Source organism: Phocoena phocoena, chromosome 15, assembly GCF_963924675.1.
Source record: "Phocoena phocoena chromosome 15, mPhoPho1.1, whole genome shotgun sequence".
In the NCBI taxonomy this organism is placed as follows: Eukaryota; Metazoa; Chordata; class Mammalia; order Artiodactyla; family Phocoenidae; genus Phocoena; species Phocoena phocoena.
Genome location: NC_089233.1, coordinates 70,343,485 through 70,370,344, shown reverse-complemented (window position 1 = coordinate 70,370,344; position 26,860 = coordinate 70,343,485). Strand labels below are relative to the sequence as shown.

General features: G+C 40.8%; 1 protein-coding gene across 1 annotated transcript in view; it reads left to right on the top strand.

Annotated features, from left to right (window-relative positions):
• PTPRT (protein tyrosine phosphatase receptor type T) overlaps positions 1-26,860 on the top strand; it is a 765,643-nt gene that overhangs the window by 364,236 nt on the left and 374,547 nt on the right. The window contains exon 9 of the mRNA XM_065893296.1: positions 18,821-18,930. Within this exon, the coding sequence (XP_065749368.1) occupies positions 18,821-18,930 (110 nt within the window). The remainder of the gene's footprint in view (positions 1-18,820; positions 18,931-26,860) is intronic.

Here is a 26,860-nt window from a genome sequence, read left to right as displayed (position 1 = left end):
TGTTGTGTTCATTTCTTCTGTACAGCAAAGTGACTCAGTTTTACATATATATATATATATTCTTTTTCATATTTGTTTCCATTATGGTTTATCACAGGATATTGAATATATCAATAGTTCCCTGTGCTATACAGTAGGACCTTGTTGTTTATCCATCCTATATATAACAGTTTGACTCCACTAATCTCAAACTACCAGTCTTTCTCTCCTCTACCCCCTTTCCCCCTTGGCAACCACAAGTCTGTTCTCTATATCTGTGAGTCTGTTTTTGTTTCATAGATATGTTGATTTGTCTCATATTTTAGATTCCACATATTAGTGATGTCATATGGTATTTGTCTTTCTCTTTCTGACTTACTTTGCTTAGTATGATAATCTCTAGGTCCATCCATGTTGCAGCAGATGGCATTATTTCATGCTTTTTGATAGCTGAGTAATATTGCATTCGTGTGTGTGTGTGTGTGTGTGTGTGTGTGTGTGTGTGTGTATCACATCTTCTTTATCCATTTGTCTGTTGATGGACACTTAGGTTGTTTCCATATCTTGACTATTGTAAATAGTGCTGCTATGAACATTGGGGTGCATGTATCTTTTCAGATTAGAGTTTTGTCTGGGTATATGCCCAGGAGTGGGATTGCTGGATCACATGGCAACTCTCTTTTTAGTTTTTTGAGGAACCTCCATACTGTTTTCCATAGTGGCTGCACCAATTTACATTCCCACCAACAGTGTAAGAGGGTTCCCTTTTCTCCACACCCTCTCCAGCATTTGTTATTTGTAAACTTTTTTAATGACGGCCATTCTGACTAGTGAGAGGTGGTACCTCGTGGTAGTTTTGATTTGCATTTCTCCAATAATTAGTGATGTTGAGCATCTTTTCATGTGCCTATTGGCCATCTGTATGTCTTGTTTGGAGAAATGTCTATTTAAGTCTTCTGCCCATTTTTTGATTGGGTTGTTTGCTTTTTTTGTTGTTGAGTTGTATGAGCTGTTTGTATATTTTAAAAATTAAGCCCTTGTTGGTCAAATCATTTGCAAATATTTTCTCCCATTCTGTGGATTGTCTTTTCATTTTGTTTATGTTTCCTTTGCTGTACAAAAGCCTGTAAGCTTGATTAGGTCCCATTTGTTTTTTTGTTTGTTTTTTTAAGAGTTTTTTGATGTGGACTATTTTTAAAGTCTTTATTGAATTTGTTACAACATTCCTTTTGTTGCTTTTCTGGTTTTTGGGGTTTTGGCCACAAGGAATGTGGGATCTTAGCTCCCTGACAAGGGATCAAAACTGCACCCCCTGCATTGGAAGGTGAAGTCTTAACCACTGGACCACCAGGGAAGTCCCAGGCCCCACTTGTTTTTGTTTGTTTGTTTTTGTTTTTATTTCTACTGCCTTGGGAGACTCACCTAAGAAAACATTGGTATGATTTATGTCAGAGAATGTTTTGCCTATGATCTCTTCTAGGAGTTTTATGGTGTCATATCTTATGTCTAAGTCTTTAAGCCATTTTGAGTTAATTTTTGGTGTGAGGGTGTGTTCTAACTTCATTGATTTACGTGCAGCTGTCCAACTTTCCCAGCACTACTTGCTGAAGAGGCTTTTTCCCATTTAATATTCTTGCCTCCTTTGTCGAAGATTAATTGACCGTAAGTGCGTGGGTTTATTTCTGGGCTCTCTATTCTGTTCCATTGATCTGTATGTCTGTTTTTGTGCCAGTACCACACTGTTTTGATTACTGCAGCTTTGTAGTATTGTCTGAAGTCTGGGAGGGTTATGCCTCCTGCTTTGTTCTTTTTCCTCAAGATTGCTTTGGCAATTCTGGGTCTCCCCAAGAACTTTTGACCCAATGGTTTTAACACTCCTTGATAATCCTCTCCTGAATCAATTATTACGCTGATATTTACAAAAGGGTGCTCTAAATCTAGCATTCCCTCTACATGTATTAATTTGCATTCTTCTTTATAAAAGAGCTTCTCTCTCCTCATCCCCCCTCCCCATTTTTTTTCCCTGTTGACTCTTGGGTCATTTTTTCTTCCTCAATGTGTTAAAATCCATTACTATCATTATTCTTTTCAATGCTCAAACTGTCTCAAATATGGCTAGTGGGAGTCCCTTCAGAGTGACTCCTAGGTCCTTTGGACATGCTCTCATTAGTCTTTCTTGCTTCTGGTGCAACAGAATATTCCAGACTCTCCTTGTAACGTCTCTGCCCCAGACCTGGAGTTAACCACTTAGCTGAGGATTTCTGGTTGTTTTCAGAAATGCATCTTAGTTGTGCTCAATGGGGTGTTATTGCCTCTAGGCTCTTCAAGAAGGTAGAGCTGGGGAATATAATTTTATCTGTTTTAAATCATGAACTCACACTAATTCAAATCCAACACCTCAGGATTCTTCTGCACTTGCCCTCCATCCATATATATCTATCTCCCTCCTCCCACAGTGAAAACCCCAACATTCACGTATTTTTTTCATTTGTTCATGCTGCAATACACACAAAGTAGTCTCAGAATTATAATACCAGTCCTCCTAACAAACAAGAAAACTACTAAATTAGGTTAAAGATTTTCTTTTTAGTTTTTCTCTCCTTGAGTAGTCACGATACCATATCCAAAAGTTCATTCTTTTCTCTGGATGGTTATAATCAATTTGATACCCTATTAGGTTCATTTATTTCAATTTTAAGGTCTGCCTTCCCCCCATCCTTTTTTGTTCAATGTCATTGTTTCTAACATCAAAACAGTTTCTTGGTTCAAAAGTCAAAACTGTATCAAAAGGTACACTCAGAGAAGAATTGCCAGCATCTCTCTTTCACACTGTTCTTACCTGCACCTGAAAGGTAACCATTTGTATTTATTTCAGATACATCTTTCCTATAGTTCATTTTGCAAAAAAGTAGAAATTATCTTTATTTCTCTTATTTTTATGTAAAAGATAGCATAGTAGGTATACTCTGCATCTTGTGTTTTTGTTCACTTAATATATCCTTGAAATCAGTCCATGTCGGTTTGTACAGATTTGTGTCATTCTTTTTTATAGCTGTGTGGGACTTCATTTTGTGGATATACCATGGTTAATTCAGGTAGGGTCCTGTGGACACTTGGTTGTTCCCATTTTTTGCTATGACAAATAATACTGTATCCAGTATTCTGCGTATGTTGTTTGGTATTGTGGAGATGTATTTTCATGAGAAGTTCCTGAAAGTTGGATTACTGGGGTCAATGCATAAATGCATATGAATTTTTGTTAGATGATGACAGATACTCCTCCATAGAGGTCCTTATTATACTACATTTTCATCAGCAACGTAGATTTGTTTAATCCTAACACCAAACATGAAAAAGCAAACTATCATTTTTCTTATTTTGCAATAAGGAATGTAGATTCCCATATAATTTATAATAATTGTATAAAAATCTAATTGATTATTAATCATATAGTATATAATATATTAACATAATATCCTTAATCACATATAATACATATATTATTGCATTTAGTATAAGACATGTACTTTCATCCTAGAGAAGAATGATATTTTAGGAATGAGTGCTTGTATTTTATGTGCGTTTCTAACAAGGTTAATTATCTGGTTTCTCAGGTCACATGAAGCTAGAAGGAGACTGCATGTTGCTAGGGATATGTACTTGTACAGTAACAAGATACGGTAACAAGAAGCTTCATGTTGCTAGGGACGTGTACTTGTACAGTAACAAGATGCAGTAACGAGGCTGCATGTTGCTAGGGATGTGTACTTGTACAGTAGCAAGATGCAGCACATAAAATCTGGAAAAGAGGATAGTGAGAAGAAAAGTATAAAAAGCGATAACAACAAGGCAATAAGTGGTGAAATCCATAGTCATTTAGTTAAGGATAAAAAGCTATACACATCTTAGTAAGTGCTGAGCCATCATTTAATTGGGGCTCAGTACATTGTTAATCTTTGCAGAGATGACCTTGAGCTATCATAAAGGGTAAGGAGAAGTGCAGTTACAGTTTTTGAATGTCCATTACGAGCTAGGTGTTGAGCTGATATTCTTCATTCATATAGTCAGTTGCCAAATACTGTGAGGTAGATGCTACTGATACTGGGTGGAAGAGAAATCTGAGGCTCAGATAGTTTAAGGAACCTGTCTAAGGCTACTTAAGTAACAAATGTCAGAGCCAGTAAGTAGACCCCAAAATCTTATCTGTGCTTTTCTCCCAACCCTATCTAAGATACAATCCTATTCCTGGCCAGTATCTCCCTAAACACTCTCTCTGTTTTATCCTTTTCTGTAGTACTTATCATTACCTGAAATACTGTGTGTGTGTGTGTGTGTGTGTGTGTGTGTGTGTGTGTGTGTGTGTTTATTGTCTGCCTGGCACCTAGTAGATGCTCATTAACTATTTGTTAAACGAATGAATAGCTAATATCGAAACCCATGCCTCTTTCATTATATCACGGGGCCCTGCTTATATATGCTAAGAAGGTAAAGACGTGTATAATATATTTTATTTACACTCAAAACCAGCTGATACTGGCTTGATAGAGCTAATCATTAGCCTCTCTTCTAACCTCTGAACCCAGTGATATCACATTCACTGCTTAAGATCAACCACGGTGGAGATATTTACACCATGGAAATCAGGAAACATATTGAGTTTTTATTTTGTTTTGTTTTCCTGGAGAGCTGGCTGTGAAACATTTGCTAATACACCACTGTATAGTTCCATTAAAAAGGTATGTTTGACACCTTAAGATATAAAAATTTATCCAGAAAAAAATTATCTTTCCTCCAGCAAGACTAGAAATTACAAAGTGGATTGAAATTGTTTAAATCTATCTTGTCTCTGTAAGACAGACTCCTCTGAACCATTTTCAAATTATCTCTACTTTTAAGTTAGTTCTGAGCCTCTATAATGAACAACAACCAACTAACCAACAAATATGGCACCTGGAATGGAAAGGCAAAAAATAAATAAATTAAAAAAAAAAACAAAAAAAAACCTAGACAAGATGATAGGAAGGAAAACTTGTGCTGACCGTGCAGGGCTCTGTGCTTTTACAAAAACTGACTTGTTACTTCTCACAACTACCCTCAAAGTTCACCATTAGTGCCACTTTTCAGATACAAAAATGGAGGGGAAGAAAGAAGAGGAAAGGATAAGACAGGAGAAGAGAGGAGAGAACTTCCCTTGATAACACTCTGTCCTCCTTTATGTTGAAATGAAAATTTTCCTTAAATTACCACCTGAGTGTTAGGCACAAGAAAACATCTGTTTTAATTACAGTGAATTTACATGAACCTACTGACAAGAAGCACAGTTAAAATTAGCAATTTTAGTGTGCTTTTTTTTTTTTAAAGAGAATGAAATTATAAAGTAATTAACCTTTGTTGTAGAACTCTATCAAAGGGATGGAAAGTTCCGTGCTGTTAGATAGAAAAAGAAATGAAATTGTGGGGAGGGAATACATGGATCCACTAAAGAATTATGAAGAAAAAAAAGAAGGGTAAAGCAACTTAGAAGATTAGACAAAACAGGAATCTTTCCTAAAGAAGTCTTTTCACAGTGAGTAAGACGGGGAAGAAAAAGACCTAGTTGAATCAAAATAAAGCACAGTTAGCCCTCTGTATCCGTGGGTTCCATGTCTGTGGGTTCCATATCCGCAGATTGATTTCGAAATCAATGCACGGTTGGTTAAATCCTCCCACGAGGAACCCCCAGTGTGGAAGGTCAACTGCAGTGCGCCGTTTTATATAAAGAATTTAGCTTCAGTGGATTTTGTTATTTTGTTATCCTGGATCCAATTCCTGCGGACACCGAGGGTCGACTATAAGTTGGCTTCGTGGAAAAGGACTTCTTGACTTGTGGAGTGGTAGTGTGATGTGGTAAAAAGAACCTCAGCCTGGGGCCGAGATGTGCTGATTTTTCCACTAGTAGGTGACTTTAGTGTGACTGTCTTTCAGCTTTTCTGAACCCACATGTCCACCAGGTGATGGAAGAAAGGGGTGATTCAGAAAACACTTTGGAGTCAGAGGGATCTGGGCTATATCTAGGCTCTATTCAGTAATTTGTTGTGTAACCTTGATTAAATTACTTGCATTCTGTACATTTTAGTGCCCCCATCTGTAAAATGGGGATGGTCATCCCACCAGTTTCTATATGGTGTCCTACGTGAAAGTCTGTACATAAAGCATTTAATTTCCTCTCTACCGAGAACTGTATTAAGTGGTGTGTGGCCAGACTCGGCAGACTGCTTTTTAACCAAGGGTGTGTGACTTGGAAAAACCAAACCAGTGATCTATGCAAGATTTCTGTTAGTTATGGGCAGGGGACCATCTTAAAATTACCTATAATACCTCTGTAATTCCAATTTCAAACATCTCACTCTGACCGTAGAAATGAATGGGTGTGGCAGTGTTCCAGTAGAATTTTATTTACAGAACAATTAGCTGGTTGCATTTGGCAGTGGCCATAGCTTGTTGACCCTTGATCCACACTCATTCCTCTAATTATTTCCTCCAGTCCTTTGGCTTTAAAATCTATCCCTATGCTAATGATTTCTCCAGTTGACATCTCCAAGCCAGACCTCTCCCCTGCCCTCCGGAGTCATTTATCCAAATTATCCAGTCATTTATCCTGTTAGACCTATCCACCTGCGTCGCTAATCAGCCACTGGAGTTAAACACGTCTACAGCTGGCCTGATCATCCTTCAGCCACCACCAGACTCATACTCATTCTCCTCATGCTCTTCTCCACCTCCGTTAATGGCAACTCCATTTTATCAATGGCTCAAGTCAGAAACCTTGATTCCTCACTTTTGTCACATTTAAAGCCCTGGATTGCAAACTCCAGGGAAGCTCCAGGGAGCACACCTATTCTCTGTGATTGGTGCCCCCTTGCTTTGTGCAAAGCATCCCTGTTCACTCCCCACATCCCATCCATAAGCACATTCTCTTGACTCGTCCTTCAATATATAGCAAGACCTTGATCATTTTTTACAGCCTCTACTGCTAGCTCTTTGGTCCAAGCCACTGCAGCCTCCAACCTGTATTATTAGAGTGGCCTCCACAGTGGCCTCTCAGCTTTAGCCCTGGCCCCTGCTCTGTTTTCTCAACACAGTGGCCAGAAGGATCTTATTAAACCGCGAGGCAAATCACAACATCACCCCTCTGTGCATAACCTTCCAGTGGTTTCTTGTGTTACTGAGATTAAAAGCACAAGTCCTTAGGGTGGCTCACGAGGTCCTATGTGACCACACTGATGTGGAGAACTTGGCCTCTGTGCACTGGTGCCAAATCGAATCTCAAAGTTTTGGGTGAAGTAGAAAAGACCAGCTTTACTGCTTTGGCAGGCAAAGGGGAACACAGCGGGCTCATGCCCTCCAAAATCTGTGTCCCCCGATCCAGGAGGATTTGGTGAGGAGTTTTACAGCAGTAGTTCAAGGGTGGGGTTGCTGATAACATTAGGGTGTGTGCAGGGCCTGCACTCCTTTAATCTGATTTCAGGTAGTCTCTTCCTAATGAGCCTTTCTGGTTCCTTTAATTTGGCCTCAGGTGGTCTCTTGATGAGGTTATCAAACTGTGATCTTCTTTGGAATGAAGAATGCTAACATCTTGCATTCGTTGGGGGTTTTAGTTCTGTAAAGAGCTCAAAGATATTGTTCCATGCATCCCTTGAGGCAGAACCAGGACCCTGCCCCAAGGCTGCACTGTTGTTTCTGGGCTGCTCCTCCCTTGTCTCTGTCTCCATCCCCTCCCTTCCCTGATTATTACCTGTTTGAAGCTGCCCTTTCGAACTCAGGGCAGGTCAGGGAGGCTAGACTCTTTTCCCTACAAACAAGGAACAGGAGGCACAGAAAGGCTTCTGTGCCCATGAGCCCCACAGGGTCCTGCCTGTTTTTTTGTTGTTTTGTTTTGTTTTGTTTGCGGTACGCGGGCCTCTCACTGTTGTGGCCTCTCCCGTTGCGGAGCACAGGCTCCGGACGCGCAGGCTCAGCGGCCATGGCTCACGGGCCCAGCTGCTCCGCGGCATGTGGGATCCTCCTGGACCGGGGCACGAACCCGTGTCCCCTGCATCGGCAGGTGGACTCTCAACCACTGCGCCACCAGGGAAGCCCCCGCCTGGTTTTAATACTACCACTTTTCTGGTTGCCTCTCTGACCTCATCTTCTTCTATGTCTGCCTTACTACATAAATCCAGTCATTGTTCTCCTCAAATGTGCCAGGTGTGTCCCTGCCTCAGGACATTTGCACTTGCCATTCCTTCTGACTAGAATAATAATCTTCCCACAAAAAAACAGGGCTGGTTTCTTCACCTCCTTCATGCCTTCGCTCAAATGTCACCTTTCAGGTGAATCTTCCTCAACCTTTCTATTATAAACTGGACTTTTCTAACACCAGACTCCTTGTCCCTCTTCCCTGCTCTGTGTATCTCCCTAGGATTTATCATTTGACATGCTGCCTATTTCACTCTACATTTAATTATCTCTCTTCTCCCACTTGCATGTATACCAAGGAGACAATGATGGTTTGTGTCTATTTTTGTTTACTGGTACTTCCAACCACTTAGAACAGTGCCAGGTAGATAGTAGACATGTGATAAAGATATTATTGAATGAATGAATCATGAGAATCTCCTCAAAGACAAAATAGATTTTTAAATAATTTACCATAGAAATCAGAAGAAAATTTTAGAAAGCTGTTAAATGTGCTCAGTAAAGCTACGAGAAGATACGGCTTCTATGATTAGCAGTACGACACTATTCAGAGACTATAGATAGATGGAAGGACACCAAAGGAAATAGTAACAATTCTGATTCTGCAGAAGAATCAAATTGGTGATCTCCAGGCTGCACTAGAGCAGTTCTCAGAGAATGTGATGGGACCAGGGGGAGGAGAAAACACACAGAGTGTGAACCACCACAATAGCTATGAAGGAGGTACTATTTTAATCCTCATTTTAAAGTAAGGAAACTGAGTCACAGAGAGGTTAAGCAACTTGCCTCAGGTTGTACAACAAATAAGTGGTGAGAATGGGACATAAACCCAGGCAGTCTGGCTCAGTCCATGATGTTAGTACTACGTTACAGGTCTGCATGATGAAAATGACAGTTTTGATTCAAGGTGGTCATCTCATCATTCTTCTTAAACTACCTTCCCAAAGGAATAGAAAAATGCCTTTCATTCTGCCCTGAGAACTATAAGAGGATGCCATACCCATGCCAGAGGGATTAATGCAGAGCAATGTTGGGGGAGGGGAGCCTACATGGAGAAAAGATGACTGAGCTGTGACTTCACCGAAAGAAACCACCCCCTCCACTGCCACCCAGTCCCTTGGGGCACAAGAAGAAGGAACTTCTAAGCCCAATTGCATAAATACCCTCAAACTCTGCCCAAGGCTAAAGGTGAGGGTGGGCTATGGAGCTGATAGGAGTGGGGGGTTCAGGGGTTCAGGAGATCTTAATGTTGAGGCATCTTTATATGCCAGTCCACAGAGCAGAGGATGAGAGCCCTTGGTCCAAGCCTGCAATGTGGTAAATCAGAAAAGCAGAGGGATTTGAGGAAAGAGTATCTTTGGGAAGAGACACTCCAGTTAAAGGTAGGGGCAGTGCTCCAGGTAACTTAAGGCCGCTCCTTCAAAAACCAAAGTAAGTCCTCTGTTTGAAAAGAAGCTTCCTGTTGTGTGGTCATTTCTTTTCCCTAACCTTCCCCCACCAACCCTCACCTCCAAGCAAGCGGACCCCTTATCTGGCCAAGTAATGACGGGCATATCTAAATTTTCCCTTTCCCTCTGGGTTAAAAATATTTAAAACAGGGGCTCATATAATCACTAGCAGAACGTATCTCAGCCCACCAAACTAGACTGGCCTGTTCCAGCTCTTGTAAGGTTGCATAAAGAAAGGTTACTGGACAGATGGAAAAATACTTTCATTCTTATTAAAGAGGAACAGTCATTTAATGCAAAGCAAATGTCCCTTAAGAATTACAGCAAGAAACAAGTTTTAAAAACACAATAAAATCCACATTCTTAACAGAATGTATAAATAAATGCTGGGTTAGAACATGTTCATGGAATGGAAATTAGTGATGTAAAGAAAGAGGTTAGTCCTCCCAGACTGGGCTTTGTAAAAGAGTTTAGCACTGTTTATTATATTTATTATTTTTATTTAATAATAAACTCCATAGTGCTTAGGGATGTGTGTTTAAGGAAGAAAAACTATAATGAAAACCAAGGTCATGATTATTAGGAAGTTAAGAGAGCCCTTACCTTTTGCAGGTATGAAGTTGTTGATAAATTAATGTGATGTGTATTTGTTTTATATGCTTGTATACTGGTTCTTTCACAGTTTTATATGTTTGTATACTGGTTCTTTTCACAGTAAAAAAGATAAAATGTGGATATTAAATATCCTTTTAGACCAGTAAATTTAACGTTTATGGGCTATGAAAAAATTCCTAGCAAAATATAAATGTAAAAACTTGACTAAAGGGGGAAAATTTATATAATTATCAAATAGAGAAATAGAATCAGTAGTTTAAACTTTTCCAACAAAAACACACCAGTCCTAGATGGTCTTACAGGTGCAATCAGACAAATACTCAAGGCACTGGCAATCCCAGTCTTGCATCCATACTTTTAGAGAGAAGAAGAAGGAACACTCCTCTCCTCATTTTAGGATACCAGTTTATCCTTAATGTCAAAACCAGACAAGCTTATTATGAGTAAAAGGACAATTAGATGCAAATCCCCCAAACAAAATATTAACAAACAATCCAGCACTGTATACAACTAGGAAAAAAAATGGTTTATTTTAGGAAATTAATATTTGTTCAACATTAACAAATAACTGCAATTCACTACTTTAGCAAAGTAAGAGAGGGCAAAAACATATCATTACTACAGGAGGTACAGAAAAAGCTTCAGTTAAAGCTCAGCATGACTTAAAAAGAAAATATCCTTGTATACCAGGAATAAAAAAGACCTTCTTACCCTGATAAAGGGTAACTATAAGAAACTTACAGACACCACACCCAAGGATGAAATAATAAAATCATTTCCTTTAAAGTTGGAAAGCACACAGATGCTTATCATTATCTCCACTAAATATTGTATTGGTGGCTTTGGTAGAAGACAAGAAAATTAAATAAATAGTTAAAGGATTGGAAAAGAACAAAATTATCATTAACTGCAGATGCTATGGTTATTTATTAGATAACCCAAGGAAATTTACACACAGTTCATTAGAATTAATAAGAGAATATAGCATGTTTGCGAAGAACTCAACATTAAAAAATCAATTGCATTTCCATTCACCTAAAAGGTATGTGTTTTTTTTAAGATACTATTTATGATACCAATAAAAATATATGGCTTTTAGGAATAAACCTAACAAAAAGATTTCAAGATATATAGTATACGTAAATGTATAAAGCACTGAAGGACATTAAAGAAGACCTAAGTAAGAGATACACCATGTTTATGGATAGGAAAACCCGATTTATAAAGCCATAATATATAAAGACATTTATGGTCTCCCAATTGATCTATCTTTCATGCGACTTCAAAAGAAAAATGAGACTTTTGTTTTGAAAATTTACAAGCTAGTCCTAAAATGTATATGCAAGGAGAAAAGACAGGAATAGTAAGACAGCCCTGAACACAAAATGCATATTTGCAGGCTTTGCTCTACCAGCTACAAAACTTACAAATCTTTGTTAATTTAGAAGACACGGTATTTCTAATTCAAAAAGATACGTGCACCCCAATGTTCATAGCAGCATTATTTACAATTGCCAAGGTATGGAAGTAACCTAAGTGTCCACCAACAGATGAGTGCATAAAGAAGATGTGGTATATACACACAATGGAATACTATTCAGCCATAAAAAAGAATGAAATAATGCCATTTGCAGCAGCATGGATGGACTTGGAGGGCATTATGCTAAGTGAAAGACAGACAAAGACAAATACTGTATGATATCACTTATACAGGGAATCTGAAATATACAACAAACTAGTGAGTGAAACAAAAAAGAAGCAGGCTCACAGATATAGAGAACAAATTAGTGGTTACCAGTGGGGAGAGGGAACGGGGAGGGGTAATATCAGGGTAAGGGGAGAAAGGGGTTATTATGGGATTATATGAAATCATGTGTGTTAAACTTTTGAAAATTGTGAAGCACTATAGAATTTAAAGAATCATTCAATTAATTAAAAAGGCATGATATTGACACAGGACTAGTCTAATACTACAATTGAAAAAAATAGAGAGAACGTAGAAATAGACCCATACATACGTGGGAATGTGATGGAAGGCAGAGGGAGCATATGGCAGATCAGTTAAGTAAATAAAAATTTGTTTTCATTAAGTAGTGCTGGGATAGAGAGGAAGAATTGAAATTAGATCCCTACCTCACGCTTTATGTGAAAACACAATTACAGACGGGTTGAAGACATTTTATAAAAGGTATGACTTTAAAACTGAAGAAAGTTTAAGGGAATATTCTTATGACTTCAGGGTAGAGAAAGTATTTCTTAAATAAGAATATTTTATTTGGATTTATTATTTTTGTTTGCATTCATCTTGATCCTGCGATAAGGATTCAAATGCAAGTAGTTTATTTAGGAGATGGTCCAGGACACACTGGTAAGTAGAGAGAAGTGAATCAGGGAAGGGAAGGAAGCCAATAAAATGTGCATTATCAAAAATTACCATGGGAATCACTGGGTTTTAGAGCAGTGCCACTCCACCTGTAATCCAGAGACCAGCACTGACTCACGAACTCTTTCAGGTCCTTGACAAGATAATTACAGAAAAAGAGATTAAGTATTTTAAAGGAGGAGCTTGCATTTTCTGTGTTTTTATATTTCACTTTTACTTTTTGATTTTACTTTCCTATTCTTTTAAAAAATTTTATGATAGTATCGGTCCACAGTGGGTTGAAAATAATATTAAGAAAATAATAATGATAACAGTAACAAGGGTTTCGGTATTTGAGGTAGTTTGAGAAATATTACTAGAACATATCTCAGAGTTAACCCAACCAATGGTGAAGAGACCAGAATATTCATACATTAACTTCCTTTCGTTGCTTGAAGAATGTTTTGGGGACATTAACTCTGGCACTCTTTGCTTACCCTGTGTGGAGACCAAGTTTGCTTCCACAGCCTTCAGGTAGAGTAGCAAGTGTTTTGCAGTGAGCCTCAGTATATGGGCAGTAAGCACCAACAGCATCTCCTATTTTTTTTCCAGCTTTGTTGAGGTATATTTGGTAAATAAAATTGTATATATTTAAGATCTACAACATGATGATTTGATATAGGTATACATTGTGAAATGATTACCACCATCAAGTCACAAAAAAAAAGAAAAAAAAACTGATAAATTTGACCACAACAAAATTAAGACCTGATCTTTATCCAAAGGTAACATAAAGGGATAGGGAAGACAAAAACCAAGAGAAGATTTTTATAACACACATAGCCAATAAAAGGATCCATAGCAAGGATATGCAAAGAACCTCTACAAGTCAATAAGAAGAAGACAGTAATGTCCAAAAAACACTAAAAGATGCTCATCCTCTTTAGAAAACAGACAAAAACAACTAAAATCTCAATGATCTATCATTTCACACTTACCAGATGGTCTAGAATATAAAAACCTTACAATACCAAGTGTTTGTAAGGATGTAGAGACGTAGGAGCTTTCAGAACGTTGTTGGAGGGAGTGTACGTTGCTGCCACCACTTTGGAAAATCATCTGGCATTACTCAGGAGAGCTGAAGACAGATATTGCCCTTAGTCTACCTGTCCTATTTCTAGGTATACCTTAGTGAAATATATTTCATATATTTATATATATATATAATATATATATATATAATATATATATATGATATATATATATATGTGATATATATATATATCATATATATTTTCAACCAAATGTACAAAAACATTCATAGGAGCAATGCTGTAAGATAGCCCCATCGGGAAATAGTCTTAATGTCTGCCTATAGTAATAAATAAGAAATATAGAAAATAAATAAGACTCTATTCATAAAATTTAGATGAATGGAATACAACTACGTGCATTAGTGGGGATGAATCTCAAAACAGCATTGAGTGACAAATGCAAATCATGCAATACAAACACTCAGTTTTATGTATATAAAGGGAACCAGGAAAAACTAAATGATATTTTGTCTTAAGATAGATGTATATACTTATAACTCCAAATAAAGAGAATGATTAACATAAAATTCAGGATAATATGCATTTTTTTTGTTCATGGGGCGGAGAGTAGGAGTCAAGAGTGTAAGGCACAAAGGATGCTCCAATGATACAGTGATGTTTTATTTCTTAGATTGGATAGTGGGTACATGCATGTTCATTTCATAATTATTATTTAAATATACATTTGTTACACATAATTTTGTCGTATGTTTCGTAAGAGAAACTCCTTAATGTAATGCAAAAATAGTATGAACAAAAGTAATAAAATCCTCGGAATACAGTTTGTAAGAAATGAAAAAAACATTTTTAACTGGGAGACCTAAAAAGAAAACATTAAGAAATAAGAATTAATACAATATTACTGCCAGGAGGACTTGTTATAAAAAAGGTGTCATTTGTCCTCCAGAGAAGTGAAGAATGCAAGGGAAATAAAGATTCTGATGGAACATTTTGGAAATTTTGTAAAATTATTCCAGTATTCTTCTGGAAGAATACATGGGTATTGATAGTCCAGAAAACTTTGCAAAAGAATGATGATGTTTGGAAAGGACCTGTTCTACTGAATATTAAAACATGCTATATCAACACAACAGAGAGATACTGTCAGAATAGAAGCTATGACTCAGTGAAATACAGCAGAAAGCCAACAACATATGCTAGAATATAAAATAATTTAATGTGATAATAAAATGGCATTTTAAATCGCTGGGGAAAGTTTTGACTGGTCAATTTATTGTCCTAAGAATATTGTAAAGAACTCTAGTGAGATTTCCATTTTGTACAGTACATAAAATTGATCCCAGATGGATTAAAGTGTTAGGTTTCAAAAGAAAAAGTTGAAGGCAGAAAATACAGATGACTATTCATCTGACGTTGGGTAAAAAAGAGAATTTGCTCTGAGCTAGTACGAAAGGAGGAGCCCAGGTGGTGGTCCCATCCCAGCCTGCATCTGATACAGCCTTCTTAGTGAGCAGCGCCAGCACCTCTCTGTTCAGCTCACCTTTCACCTCTTAAAGCTTCTTCAGGTTCCTGACGGAGCTCCTCCTCCAGGACACTTTGGGTAGATGGTTTCACTCTCTCTTCTCAGGAAAGTAGAGCCATTCAAGGACACCTCAACCCCCCTCTCCAGAGCACTTGCACATTTTCTTCCTCTTATCTCACAGAGGGAAGGATGCTCTCTTTCCCTGCCCTGGCATTTTCAGGACCCTACTAATGTCAGTTGTTTCCTCTCTCTTTCCTATCCTTCTACCTCTTACGTCAATTTTGGATTTTTTCCTGGTTGCCTTTAATCATGCTATAACCTCTCCCTCTTTGGGAGGGGACAGTACTTTAGCTCCATGTCTCATTCCTGCTCCTTTTTGCATTCGCCTCCTTCACAGCCAAAACGTTTACTCATCTCAACACAAGTAAACATTTTGTTGTTTGTTTACTCGCCTCACCTTCCACTCTCTTCTCCACCCATTAAAAGATGACTTACGACACCAGTGTTCTCCCTAAATTACCCTTGCTCAGTTCACAAGTAACCTTGAAGACGCTACATTCAGTGAGCAAACAGAAGGTTGCATCTTACTCGGCATCCACACCTGTCACTGTTAACCAATACCTTTTTGTTCCTCCCTTGGATGCTTCAATGACAGCCCACCTTCCTGGTTTTCTGTTGCCTCTCTGAACACGGCTTCCCAGTTTCCGAGTTTCTTTGTTTTCCTTGTTAAGTTTGGAGTTCCTCTTGCCTTAGTCCTAGACTTGCTACTTTTGTTCTCCTCTGCGCTCTGGCTACAAGATCTACTCCCTGCCCATGGTTTCAGTGCCTAAACATTGCTACCCACTGCCCCCACCCCACTGCTACAACATTGCCCCCTGGGTGTTCTGCATACTTGTCCAATGAATTATGACAGAACTGAGCTTGCCAGCTTCCTTTCCAAGACTAGGCATCCTCTAAGGCTCCCTTTCTATGAACAACCTCTGATCCACCCCACTGGTATGAAACAGAAGAGCTGGGGTTTTACCTTGACACGTCTCTTTCCTCCATCACCACCAAATCACAGGAGCTCCCCCAAATCTCTGACACAGTCTAATTCTCTTCTACACTACCGTCACCCTGGTCCAAGCTACCATCTTCTCTCCCCAGGATGGCTTTTCTCCTTCCACACTTTCCTCCACAAAGCCATCCACCGCACTCCAACACCCACCCTCCCCAGGACTGTCCTAGTAGCTTCTACTTATCCATCAACCCTAACTTACTTTCTCCTCATTATCCTGACTTGCCAGGCTAGATTTTCTCTGCTGGTTATAATTCTTCCAACACCTTATGTGTTTACCTCAAAGTCTTGATAACAACATTAAAAAACTAATTATGAGTGCAATTATTTATTTAATGTAGTCTCCCTTTCCAGAATACAAGCTTTATCAAGGATTTGACTGTATCTTTCTTTGTCCCTGGTGTATCCGTAATGTCTATCACCAAGTCCCTTGGTCATATTAAGTATTCAATAAATATTTGTGGAAAGGATGACGGGATAAGGAAAAGCAATAAGAGATCCGAATACTTAGAAGTTTCTACATACCTAAAAGATTTAAAAAGCAAATGAAGAACTGACCAAAACTATTGTAATCTATGCCAAAAAGCTTGAAAACAGATTATAAATCATAAGACAATGATGAACAGAAATGAAGAGCCATCCAGGAAAATGAGCACAGGGTATAGAGAGCATGTTCATAAAAGAATCAATGCAAATGGCCAATTAAACTGAAAAACAAATCTGTGCTCTCCAGTATTCTAAAAAAGATACAACTACATATGCTTAATCTTTTAAATAGTCGTTGTTGTCATGGATTGGGAATTGGCATATCCTTCTGTTTGGGGAGCCCAGAATTGTGTGAACTTTCTGGAAGGCAATCTGGTAATATATGTCAAAAGCCTTAAAGATAAAATAGTTCATTTACTTTGGCCCAATAAATTAATTTCCAAGAATTTATCTTAGGGACATCAGCAGAGTTGCATTCAAATACTTATTTGTAAGAATGCTCATTTCAGAGTTATTGTAATCATAAAGAATTCAAACCAACTTTAATGCCCAATAATAAAGGATTGGTGACTATAACGGGGCATATCCTGATCTAAGTAGCCATTAAAATGCATGGCCCCAAAGAACATTTAAGGATTTTTTTAAAACTGTTATCTGTTTAGCGATAAGAGAAGGTCACAACACAATACGCACAGTAGGAGTTTAATTTTCCAAAATAAAATATGTATACGCCCAGTCATGTGAGGATACTGGAAAAGTACCTCCAGTTACAGGGATCATGAGTGATTTTGTTCTTTTCTTTTTTAAAAACTCTTTTTTGGTAGATTTTTAATATTCAACAAATTCTGTGTATCATGTCCGTAATGAGAAAAACTAAATATATTTTAATTTAACAATAGGGAACTGATTGCAACATATGGCCGTGGCTATATCTAGAGAGGCACAGCATGACGATTAAGAGTATATGCTTTGAAGCTCACAGACAGGTGTTCACTCCCCTCTTTGCAACTTAAGAGCCATATGACCTTGAGCAAGTTATTTAATTCTCTGAGCCTCAGTTCCCTTATCAGCAGAAAGGAGATAATACATACTGGGCAGAGCTGTTTTGTAGCTTAAATGAAATAATGTATGTAGAATTCTGATCACAGAGTAAGCACTTAGTAAAAATACCTGCGTTTATAATGCCAAAATATAAATAGATTCTGTAATGACTTACATGAATTCATGATCCTCTAGGGGGTTATAACGGGAAGTTGGGGGAATCATTATTTTATGGTTCAGCATCTTCCAGACTGTCATAATGATGGTGGAATTCAGCAAGAGGATGCTGGCAGGAAGACTTATCTGGGTACAGAAACAGCCCAGGAAAGGTTTTGCTCATTAGGGCAAAATGCTGGCATAGGTCATTGACTCATCTATTTGTCCAACCAGCAAATGGTTGTCACGCATCTACCATGTGTCAGGCGTTGGAGACTCAGCAGCTAGGCAAATGAGCTGCCCTCTAATTAGACTGAAGTTTCAAGGCACATAGTTCCTGGTAGATTCAGGGATTAGGAAACTATGGAAGCACTTCCTGTAGCTGGAGAAAGCTTGACAGGTTTGGGAAAATGATAGTGACGTTCACGTTGCATTCCTCAAATACCAATCCTAAGGCAGGAGTCTAATTCCAGAATCCTACTGCTGGCAGGGCTGGGACCTACAGATGTCCTCTTTACCCTGGTCAGTTTTAGTTCCAGAAGAAACTTGCTCAGAGCCTGCAGATGAAAAGCCATCGGTCTTCCAGAGAATTGGTTAGCCAACTATGGTCCATGGGTCAACTCCAGCCCTTGCCTGTTTCTAGAAATAAAGTTTTTTTGGAACACAGACATGCCCATTTATTTATGGATTGTCTATGGATGTTTTTATGCTACAGGTGCCAAAGTTGAGTAGTTATAACAGGGACTGTATGGCCCACAAAGCCTAAAATATTTATTATCTGACCGTTTACAGGATAATTTTGCTGACTCCTGTTCTAGGTCAACGAGGCTGGCGAAATGAGATGGAAGGTGACATCAAGTTCCTAATTTTTTCCTTCTGTAGTTCCAGGAGCTGTTCCTCTAGAGTCCATCCAAGGGGGTCCCTTTGAGGAGAAGATCTACATCCAGTGGAAACCTCCCAATGAGACCAACGGGGTCATCACGCTCTACGAGGTAAGGAGGCCCCTGTGACTGTATCACTTGGCTTGGCTTTATTCAGTTTACTTCAGCCTGACGTTGGCAAATACCTACTGTGTGCAGAGCTCCATCAAGGGCACAAAGGTGAGTGAGACAACTAACTGGAAGGTTTCTGACAATACAGTGGGAAAAAAACACAGGGGCATCAATCGAGCTGTCCTGATAGCCCTAGTGACGAAGAAAATTGGGCATCGAAAGGATTATTGATCTCTTCAGCAAAGGCATTAGGACTCAAGGAGTCAGATAGTCCTGGCACAGCTGAGCAGACCCAGGCCTGGCAAACAGTACTTGCAGTTCCTCTGGAAAATCACAACACTCACAGGATTCCCATGGTACCCATATCAGTCCCTGGGCTTCTAGAATGGTCCCAATGTCATTCTCTAACTGGGGGTACATGATTCTTGAGCTTTAACGTTGCTCTGTGGCTAAGGCATATGGTGATGCCTTGGCCATAGAGCCAAGGTGATGGTGTTGAAAGCCCTTCTCCCAGGATTAGCAGGGTCTTATACCAGAGATGGAGCAGAATGTCCTTGGACAAGAATGCTCCCATCAAGCCAACACAATGTGGCTTCACTGAAAACTTTCAAAATTAGAATAAATGGTATAGAAGCTCATTGCAGAGCAAAAGCAAACAGGAAAACTTCAATAAGGCTGATATAGCTAAATGCTAATATTGGGAGATGGGCGAGATTGACTTTCTTCCCATTCTGAGACACCACAAGGTTGTTGATACAGATTATAATAAGAAAACGCAGCAATGCGGAGAAAGGGCATGGAAACTGAAGCTGGAAGGAGAGAGTCTGGTATCCTAGTAGTCCTACCACCATCTCAAGTGACCTTTAGCAGGTTCTTCCTCTCTTCGAGCCTCAGTTTTCTCATCCTTAAGATGGGGGAGGTTAATCGTTGCTTCAGGGTTTCTCTAGGGAGTCTGAGAGGGGAAAGGTGGTAAGCATCCCAGGCTGAAATACACTGTTGGCTCATGGAGGGACTAATGACTCTCAGGGCTTATGCAGAAAGGTACACCTGTTGAGAGAGAGCTTGGGGAAGAATATCGCCGCCATAAGGGAGGATGAGCTCTGGGGAGGAAAGTCAAGGAGTATTGATGAGGGAGAAATATTCAGGGTAAATCTGATGGACACAAATTCGCTAGAGAGACCTGGACGGACCTCAGGGCTGAGGGAAGAGAAAACTGTCTTATCATGTACAGGGTGCTAGAGAAAACACCTTCAGGAAACACCTTATCTCACTCCATCCAGCGTTCCTCAGAGGCAGAGCTGTCTAACATCTCCATCTTGGAACATGGGCTTGGGAGAAGCATCCTTCCCGGGGATGCTGCTAAAGGAGAGGAGGTACTCATACTGATAGACCTTGCCTGCGACACATTCGAAACCTTATGAGGGAAGAGAGGGACTGGAAACTCAACTGAAACAAAACCCAGTCATTTAAAAGCTACACACTGTTCTTTGTAAAGCACAGGCTGCGATCATACACAGCCACATACACACTCACATACACACAGATGAGATAGACATCTACCCACCTGCCCTTTGTAAAGCAGAGGGAAAGGACCCAGGACTTAAGGTGTTAAGTTGCTTGGTGTTGTTATATAAATGGCTCTCAATGCCAGATGTTGAAGACTTTTGGAATTCACAGGCCAGTAACATTTCAGATGGTTTGGGGGAACCAACATAGAGTACTTTACCATCTTTTATTAACATTGTTTCATAAAAGACAATTTCAAAAATATAGAAAGGACATAATCTCAGAATAAAAGGCAGTCCTTTAAATCGAATACATCTAGCTTTATGGGTAACTCATGACATTCTCCTTATTTTTTCCTCATTTTGCCTTGAATTGAGGACAGCTCTGGCGTGAAAAGACCCCGGTTCTTGTACCTACCTGCCTTTGGAAACCACAGGTCTAGGCCACGTTTCAGGTAGAGTCATATCTCTGCACAGATTTCTTCTGCAGGAGCAGTACCCCTCTTGCTGTAACAGGATTATGCACTGCACTGGGCTAGGAAACCCTCGATTGTGATTCCACAGTAAGAAGAAAGAAACAGATGGAGAGAGAGCGAGAGTGCAGACGTAGCTGTGAGTTAGACACACTGAGCACTAGCTCCCTGAAGGGGCTGCTGAACTCACGTTTGGCTACTTGCTGCTCGAAAGCCAATACTTGAGAGACAGACGTTGCTTGGAAAGGACACTTTGCGTTATTCAGGAGGCTAGCAGCCTGGGGAGAAGGCAGACTCATGTCCAAAAGCCAACTCCCCACCGCCAATCAGAGGGCAAGAGCTTTTAAAGGGGGAGTGTCAGGGATGTATGGGTGGAGGGAGGGGGGTTAAGTGTAGCAAAGCGCAGTGAGCTCTGCCAGTCGTCTGGAGTCGGTCATAGGGTGGTCTGATCAGCACCATATTGATTGTTTTAAGTACAATTAATCTTCAGTTCCCGCGTCAGTTTGTTCCCACTTCCTTGAAGTCCGTTCTCGGAATTGTGTCAGATGGAGCAGCTTATGTCATGGCTACAGTCTGGTCATCGTGTAGTTAACTTCTTCCACCTGGTGAGAGTTTCAGTATCTGCAAGATGGCTCAAAGAATGTGGCTCAGAATACTATCTGGAGCCCTTGAGGAGGAACTAAAGGTCTTTGACTTTGCTTAACGGCTAAACCATTATCACTTTGTTTTATTTGACTGCTCTCGTTTGTTTCTGCATTTCCTCACTCTAAATTTATTCTTTGGCTAAAGTTTTTCTACAGACAAGAGGCAGGCGGAGGACGTGGCGGGGTGGTTCTGTCCTGAGAAGGCCCCATAGGGTCCTGCTCTGTTCCAAAGGTGGACTCATAGATGGTACGCTGTCTGGAACTCTAGGCACAAAGGTGCACACAGATTAGGACAACGCACCTTTCTTCTCACTTCTCTGTGAACCCAGTGCGTTGTGGATATTCAAAGACCAGTTGCTGGGATACTGGCATTCCCACGAGGGACTCTACTGGAAACAGCTGTGGTGAGACACCTTCAGGTAGTTTCTTGGCTGCTCCTTAGGCTGTAATACAGAGAACCAGAGCTAGGAGACGGCTGCTGTCTGATTTGTTTGAGCATTTGAGGTTACCTTTTGGGAATATGCCAAACTTCTGGGTTGATGCTGTGAAGGGACCTAAGGAGGTCATGGGCTTAGGCCTTATATTTTGACCATAAACGTGGCTGTGACCCTGTGTGTCACAAACCAGTGAGGCCTCAGAAGGTAAGAATGTTGACTCTTGAGGTCAGGCAGCCTAGATGTGAATCCCAGCTCTGCCACTTCCTTGCTGTATAACCTTGGGTACATTAAGAAACTGCTCATTTATATTTATTAATAAACATAAATATATGTTTAGTATTGTGTTTGGCATTTAGAAATAGCATTGAAAAATATTAGCTCTTGCCATTACATAAAAATGAGGCCACTGAGACTTGGAGAGGTGAAATGTAAGGACCAAGGTTATGCAACTCATGGGTCCTGAATTCAAGTGCAGGTGTCTCACCCCTTATCCAATGTGGTCCATGGACCAGCAGCATTGGCTTTACCTGGGAGCTGGTTAGAAATACAGCATCTCAGACCCCACCAGACTTCCTGAATCAGAGTCTTCATTTTACCAAGATCCCTGGGTGATTCACATGGGCGTTAAAGTTTGAGAAGCACGGCTGTAGACTGCACTATTCTTCAGAAAGTGTCAGCAGGATGGGGAGTCTCCCCCACGCTGGGCTCAACCAGTCCCGCCTCAGACAGTGAGCAGGAGACCTTGCTTTTAAAGACATTTACAACAGAACATGTGTTTATGAGGCAATTTCCAAATTTAATTAGATGAAACCAATCTGAGTTTTTAAATTAGGTTCTGGTTATAATTTCTAGAGAGAAATCCATAAATCACAAATCACCCTGTTCTGATCTCAGAAAGTACGTTTTGTGGCAAGGAAAAATCAGACAACACAAATGGAAGAGAAATCCAGGATTGTCTGTGCCTTCCTATGTACAACCTTGGACTCAGCAAAGTCGAAAGCCAAAAAGAGGAGGGAGTGAAGAAGAGTTATAACTTTGTAAATATTGTAAAAATTGTTAAATACAGCAGGTCTAAGTGTTATGTCATATGTTAAGATTAAATTCCCTTCCCCGTGGGTCCAAGTCATAACCTGTGGGCCCACCCTTGGACAGTTCTGCCCTCCAAAATCGGAATGGCTTTGATTATGTTCCATTCAGTCTCCGGGCTTCAGTCCCCTCATTGTAATATGAAGGTGTCAAACTGTTCCAGGCTTCTACTGGGTAAAATTCAAAGGAAAAGTAAATCCACGCCAATCCCACACAGCCAAAGTTTTACACCTCATTTTGGATTTGCTCTGCTGTTGAAACCTTGCCTGTGGCCAGAGACTTCAAAGGCAAAGCAGTGATGATACTGGAAGGAAAACAACTAGTGTAAAGGCCCTGCAGTAGGAACGACTCTGGCCTGTTTGACAAGTAGGAAGGAGGTCAGAGTGACTGAAGCCTCGTGAGCATGGACGATAGTGATGAGGCCATGTGGAGAGTGGGTGGGCAGAGTCAGGTTACGCAAGGCTTCTAGAGTTTGCGCTTTCTCCTGAGAGGAACAGAACACCCTCGGAGGATTTTAAGCAGAGGAGTGAAGGAATCATATTTGCATTCTTAAAAAAAATCACCTGGCTGTTGTGTGGCTAGTGGCTGTGAGCACATAAGCATCTCAGGGACACCTGGAAAATGTGCCAGGAGGCAAGGACATTTAACTCATCTATGATACTGCAACGAGAGCTCAACTATTTGTTAGAAGCCCTTGCATCCAGGTGGAAGAGGTGAAAACTTCGTCACATCTGCTTTTTCCTTGCTGCCTCTTTCTGGACTTTGACATCTTCCTTTCAGTCAGGAGTTCTCATCTTGAAGAGCTCACTGGAACCGTGGACTTAGATTCTGGCCTCCTATCCCTAAGGGCTGGGAGTCTAGCCCCCTACCCTGATGCCACCCCAGGGCTGTGAAACGGCCTGGTTCTCCAGCAGCCACGACCTCTGTCCGTGCCACCGAAGGGGGAGCTCAGAGTGCTCATCAGAGCCCGCTGAAGCCAGCCTCGCGTCTGCTGCACCAGGACGCATCAGGGTGCATAGCCCATGGCCTCACGTCTTCGGGAATTTGTATTTTAGTGGAGACGCAGGGTGCACTTCTGTGGTCACTTCCCCAGCAGGATGACAGACAGCGCATGAAGAGAGGTCACGTCAAAGGCCCCGTGCCTACACACCCTCAGATCAGCATCACCTGGGAGCAGGTCAGACATGCAGCATCTCAGGCCCCAGCCCATCCACTGAATCAGAGTCTGTGTCTTAACAAGGTGACTCACGCGCTACGTGAACACGGGAGAAGCAGTGGTGTAAGACACATCCTAAAATGTCCTAATCTGGCTCTGGAAGGCTCTGCTTGATGCAGACACTGCAGTCCTTGGATGAATAATGTGGCGACTACGTGAACTGAGGGATCTCTCTGCTCACATGGGGTCCAGAGAGCTGAGGATTTTCACCAGGGATGTGGAAAGCATGCTATTTGCATAGACTCTTCCGGAGCCCTACTTGGGTTTGATGGGGTATCAGGGTGCCCCAATCAGGGCCTGTACGTGAAGAGGGTTGGTGTGACCCCTTCCACTCTGACTCTGCTCTTGCGAACAACAGGACTCCCTAAAAGCAGACCAGGCAACTGCAGACAGGCACGCAAGCCAGAACGCGGTCACAGGGCAAACAATCCAGTCAAACAGTTGCCTAAAAACTCCTCAGTAAGATCATTCAGGACAAACTGTTCAGAGTTCATGAAAAACAGTAATCAATATGTGTTTCAATTCAATTAATGGTTCTCGTCTCTGTCCAAAAATAGATATAAAACAGTGTGAGGGAATTGGGCCAGAAGATGCAACTGGATTAACGTGTGAAAATTTTTAAAATTCAGACATGTGAAGCTTCCCAGTAAGCCTTTATGTTTAGCAGTCAAAATCACCAAGTTTCTAATTACAGTGTATAAATCTGAGAAGCTTAAAGGGAATGAGAGGACCCTAATGAGGCAGGAATGGGTGTCTTGATTATGCTAGAGTTGATTGACATTTATCCTGCAAGCTATTCTAGGCGCCTGGCGTTCAGAGTTAAATAAAACACAGACTTCGCCTCAGTAAAACAAGGCGGCATTCCTGTGCAGAAGCCCCTTTAAAAGTCAGGATAGGTTGGAGGGTCGTCGATATTTTTCCAGCATGTAGACAGTTGCATTTGATCTGAACCAAAAGCATGGGCCCCAGGAATCAGCATTCCATCAGAGTGCATTGCAGGAAGGCCAGGCATGTGTTCTGAGCCGGAGAAGAGTTCTGCGCAGGACCGGTGCAGACAAGCACTGATGGAGAGAGGGGCCAGCTGCGTGATGAGCTCAGAGCAGGCTCTCAGAGAAAGGCTCGGGGGAGGTGCTGCCTCCTTTTGGATGTTCATCCTCCTGCTTTCTCTTGGCTTGGCTGTAATGACCTCTCAGGGCTCGCTTACCCAAGACAGGCTTATGGATCCAGTCCACAGAGGGTCAGTCGGGAGGATGGCATGTGGTCTTCGACGGGCAGGAGATATTAGAGGCAGGAAGTGACTAGCACAGCCCAAAGCAAGAATTTGCATAATTCAAGCTGGATCTACATTAATTACGATGTACAATTTGCATAATGCAGGCGGCTAGTGGGTGTAACATGAACCAGGCTGGTAACTAGGAAAAAGGCTCTTATTTCTTTTGAATCGTTTAAGCCATAAGTATGGGAATCATCCATTCCTCCCACCTGCCACACATCAAATACTCTAGAAAGTTCCATCCTGGCCAGGTCATACGACACCGCCTCCACCACCACAGTGTTCTGAGCACTAATCTGATACCTGGACCACTTCAGAACCTCCCTGCCGATCCCCCATCCACACTTCCCCTATTCCACTTCCCCACATTGCAGCCAGACAGAGCAGAGCATCCTGAAAAGTCAATTCGGTCATGTTACTTCCCTGCTTTGGCTTCGTCTTAACTTTAGAACCCCGGATGATCTGGCCCCTCTAACTCCATCTCCTGCCTCTCTTCCCACTGTTTTCTGGGTACCAGCCCCTCTGGCTTTCTAACACTTCCTCCAGCTCATCCAGTTCTTTGCAGCCCATGTGACTTTGTGAATGCTGTCGCTTCTGCCTGTAGCACTTTTTACTTTATGTTTCTTGTGGCTGGTTCCTTCCTATTCTTCACCTCCAAGAGGCTTTTTCCCTGTACTGTCCATTTTCTCCAGCAATTTGCTTATTTCTGTCATACCATCTTTACAATCTGCACTTACTTTGTTTGTGTGCTGTAGCATCATCTAGTCCCCTACCGGACTTTTAGCCCCATAAAGGTATGGGCCGTGTGATGGTTATTTTATGTGTCAACTTGACTGGGCCACGGTGCCCAGATATGAGGTCAAACATTATTCTGGATGTTTTTGTGATGGTGTTTTTGGATGAGATTAACATTTAAGCCAGTGGACTTTGAGTAAAGCAGATTGCCCTCCATAGTGTGGGTGGGCCTCACTATGGAGGCCCTCTGAGTTGAAGCTCAGAATAGAACAAAAGACTGAGCTCCCCTGAGCAAAAGATGGAATTCTGCCCACAGACGACCTTCAGAACTGAACTGTGAAACTAGCTCTTCCCTGGTTCTCCAGCCTGGTGGAGAACTCATCTTGAACTGACACTGGTCATATTTGTTTTTGCTTTTTAGTGTGTCCTCAGGACCTAAAAGAAAAGTTTGCACATCATATGTGCTCAATAAATATTCCTTATATGAGTGTGTAGATTTGTACTTTATCTTAATAAGAGGTAATGGTGAAATTTTGTCTGACAAGTTCAGTGGTTCTCAAG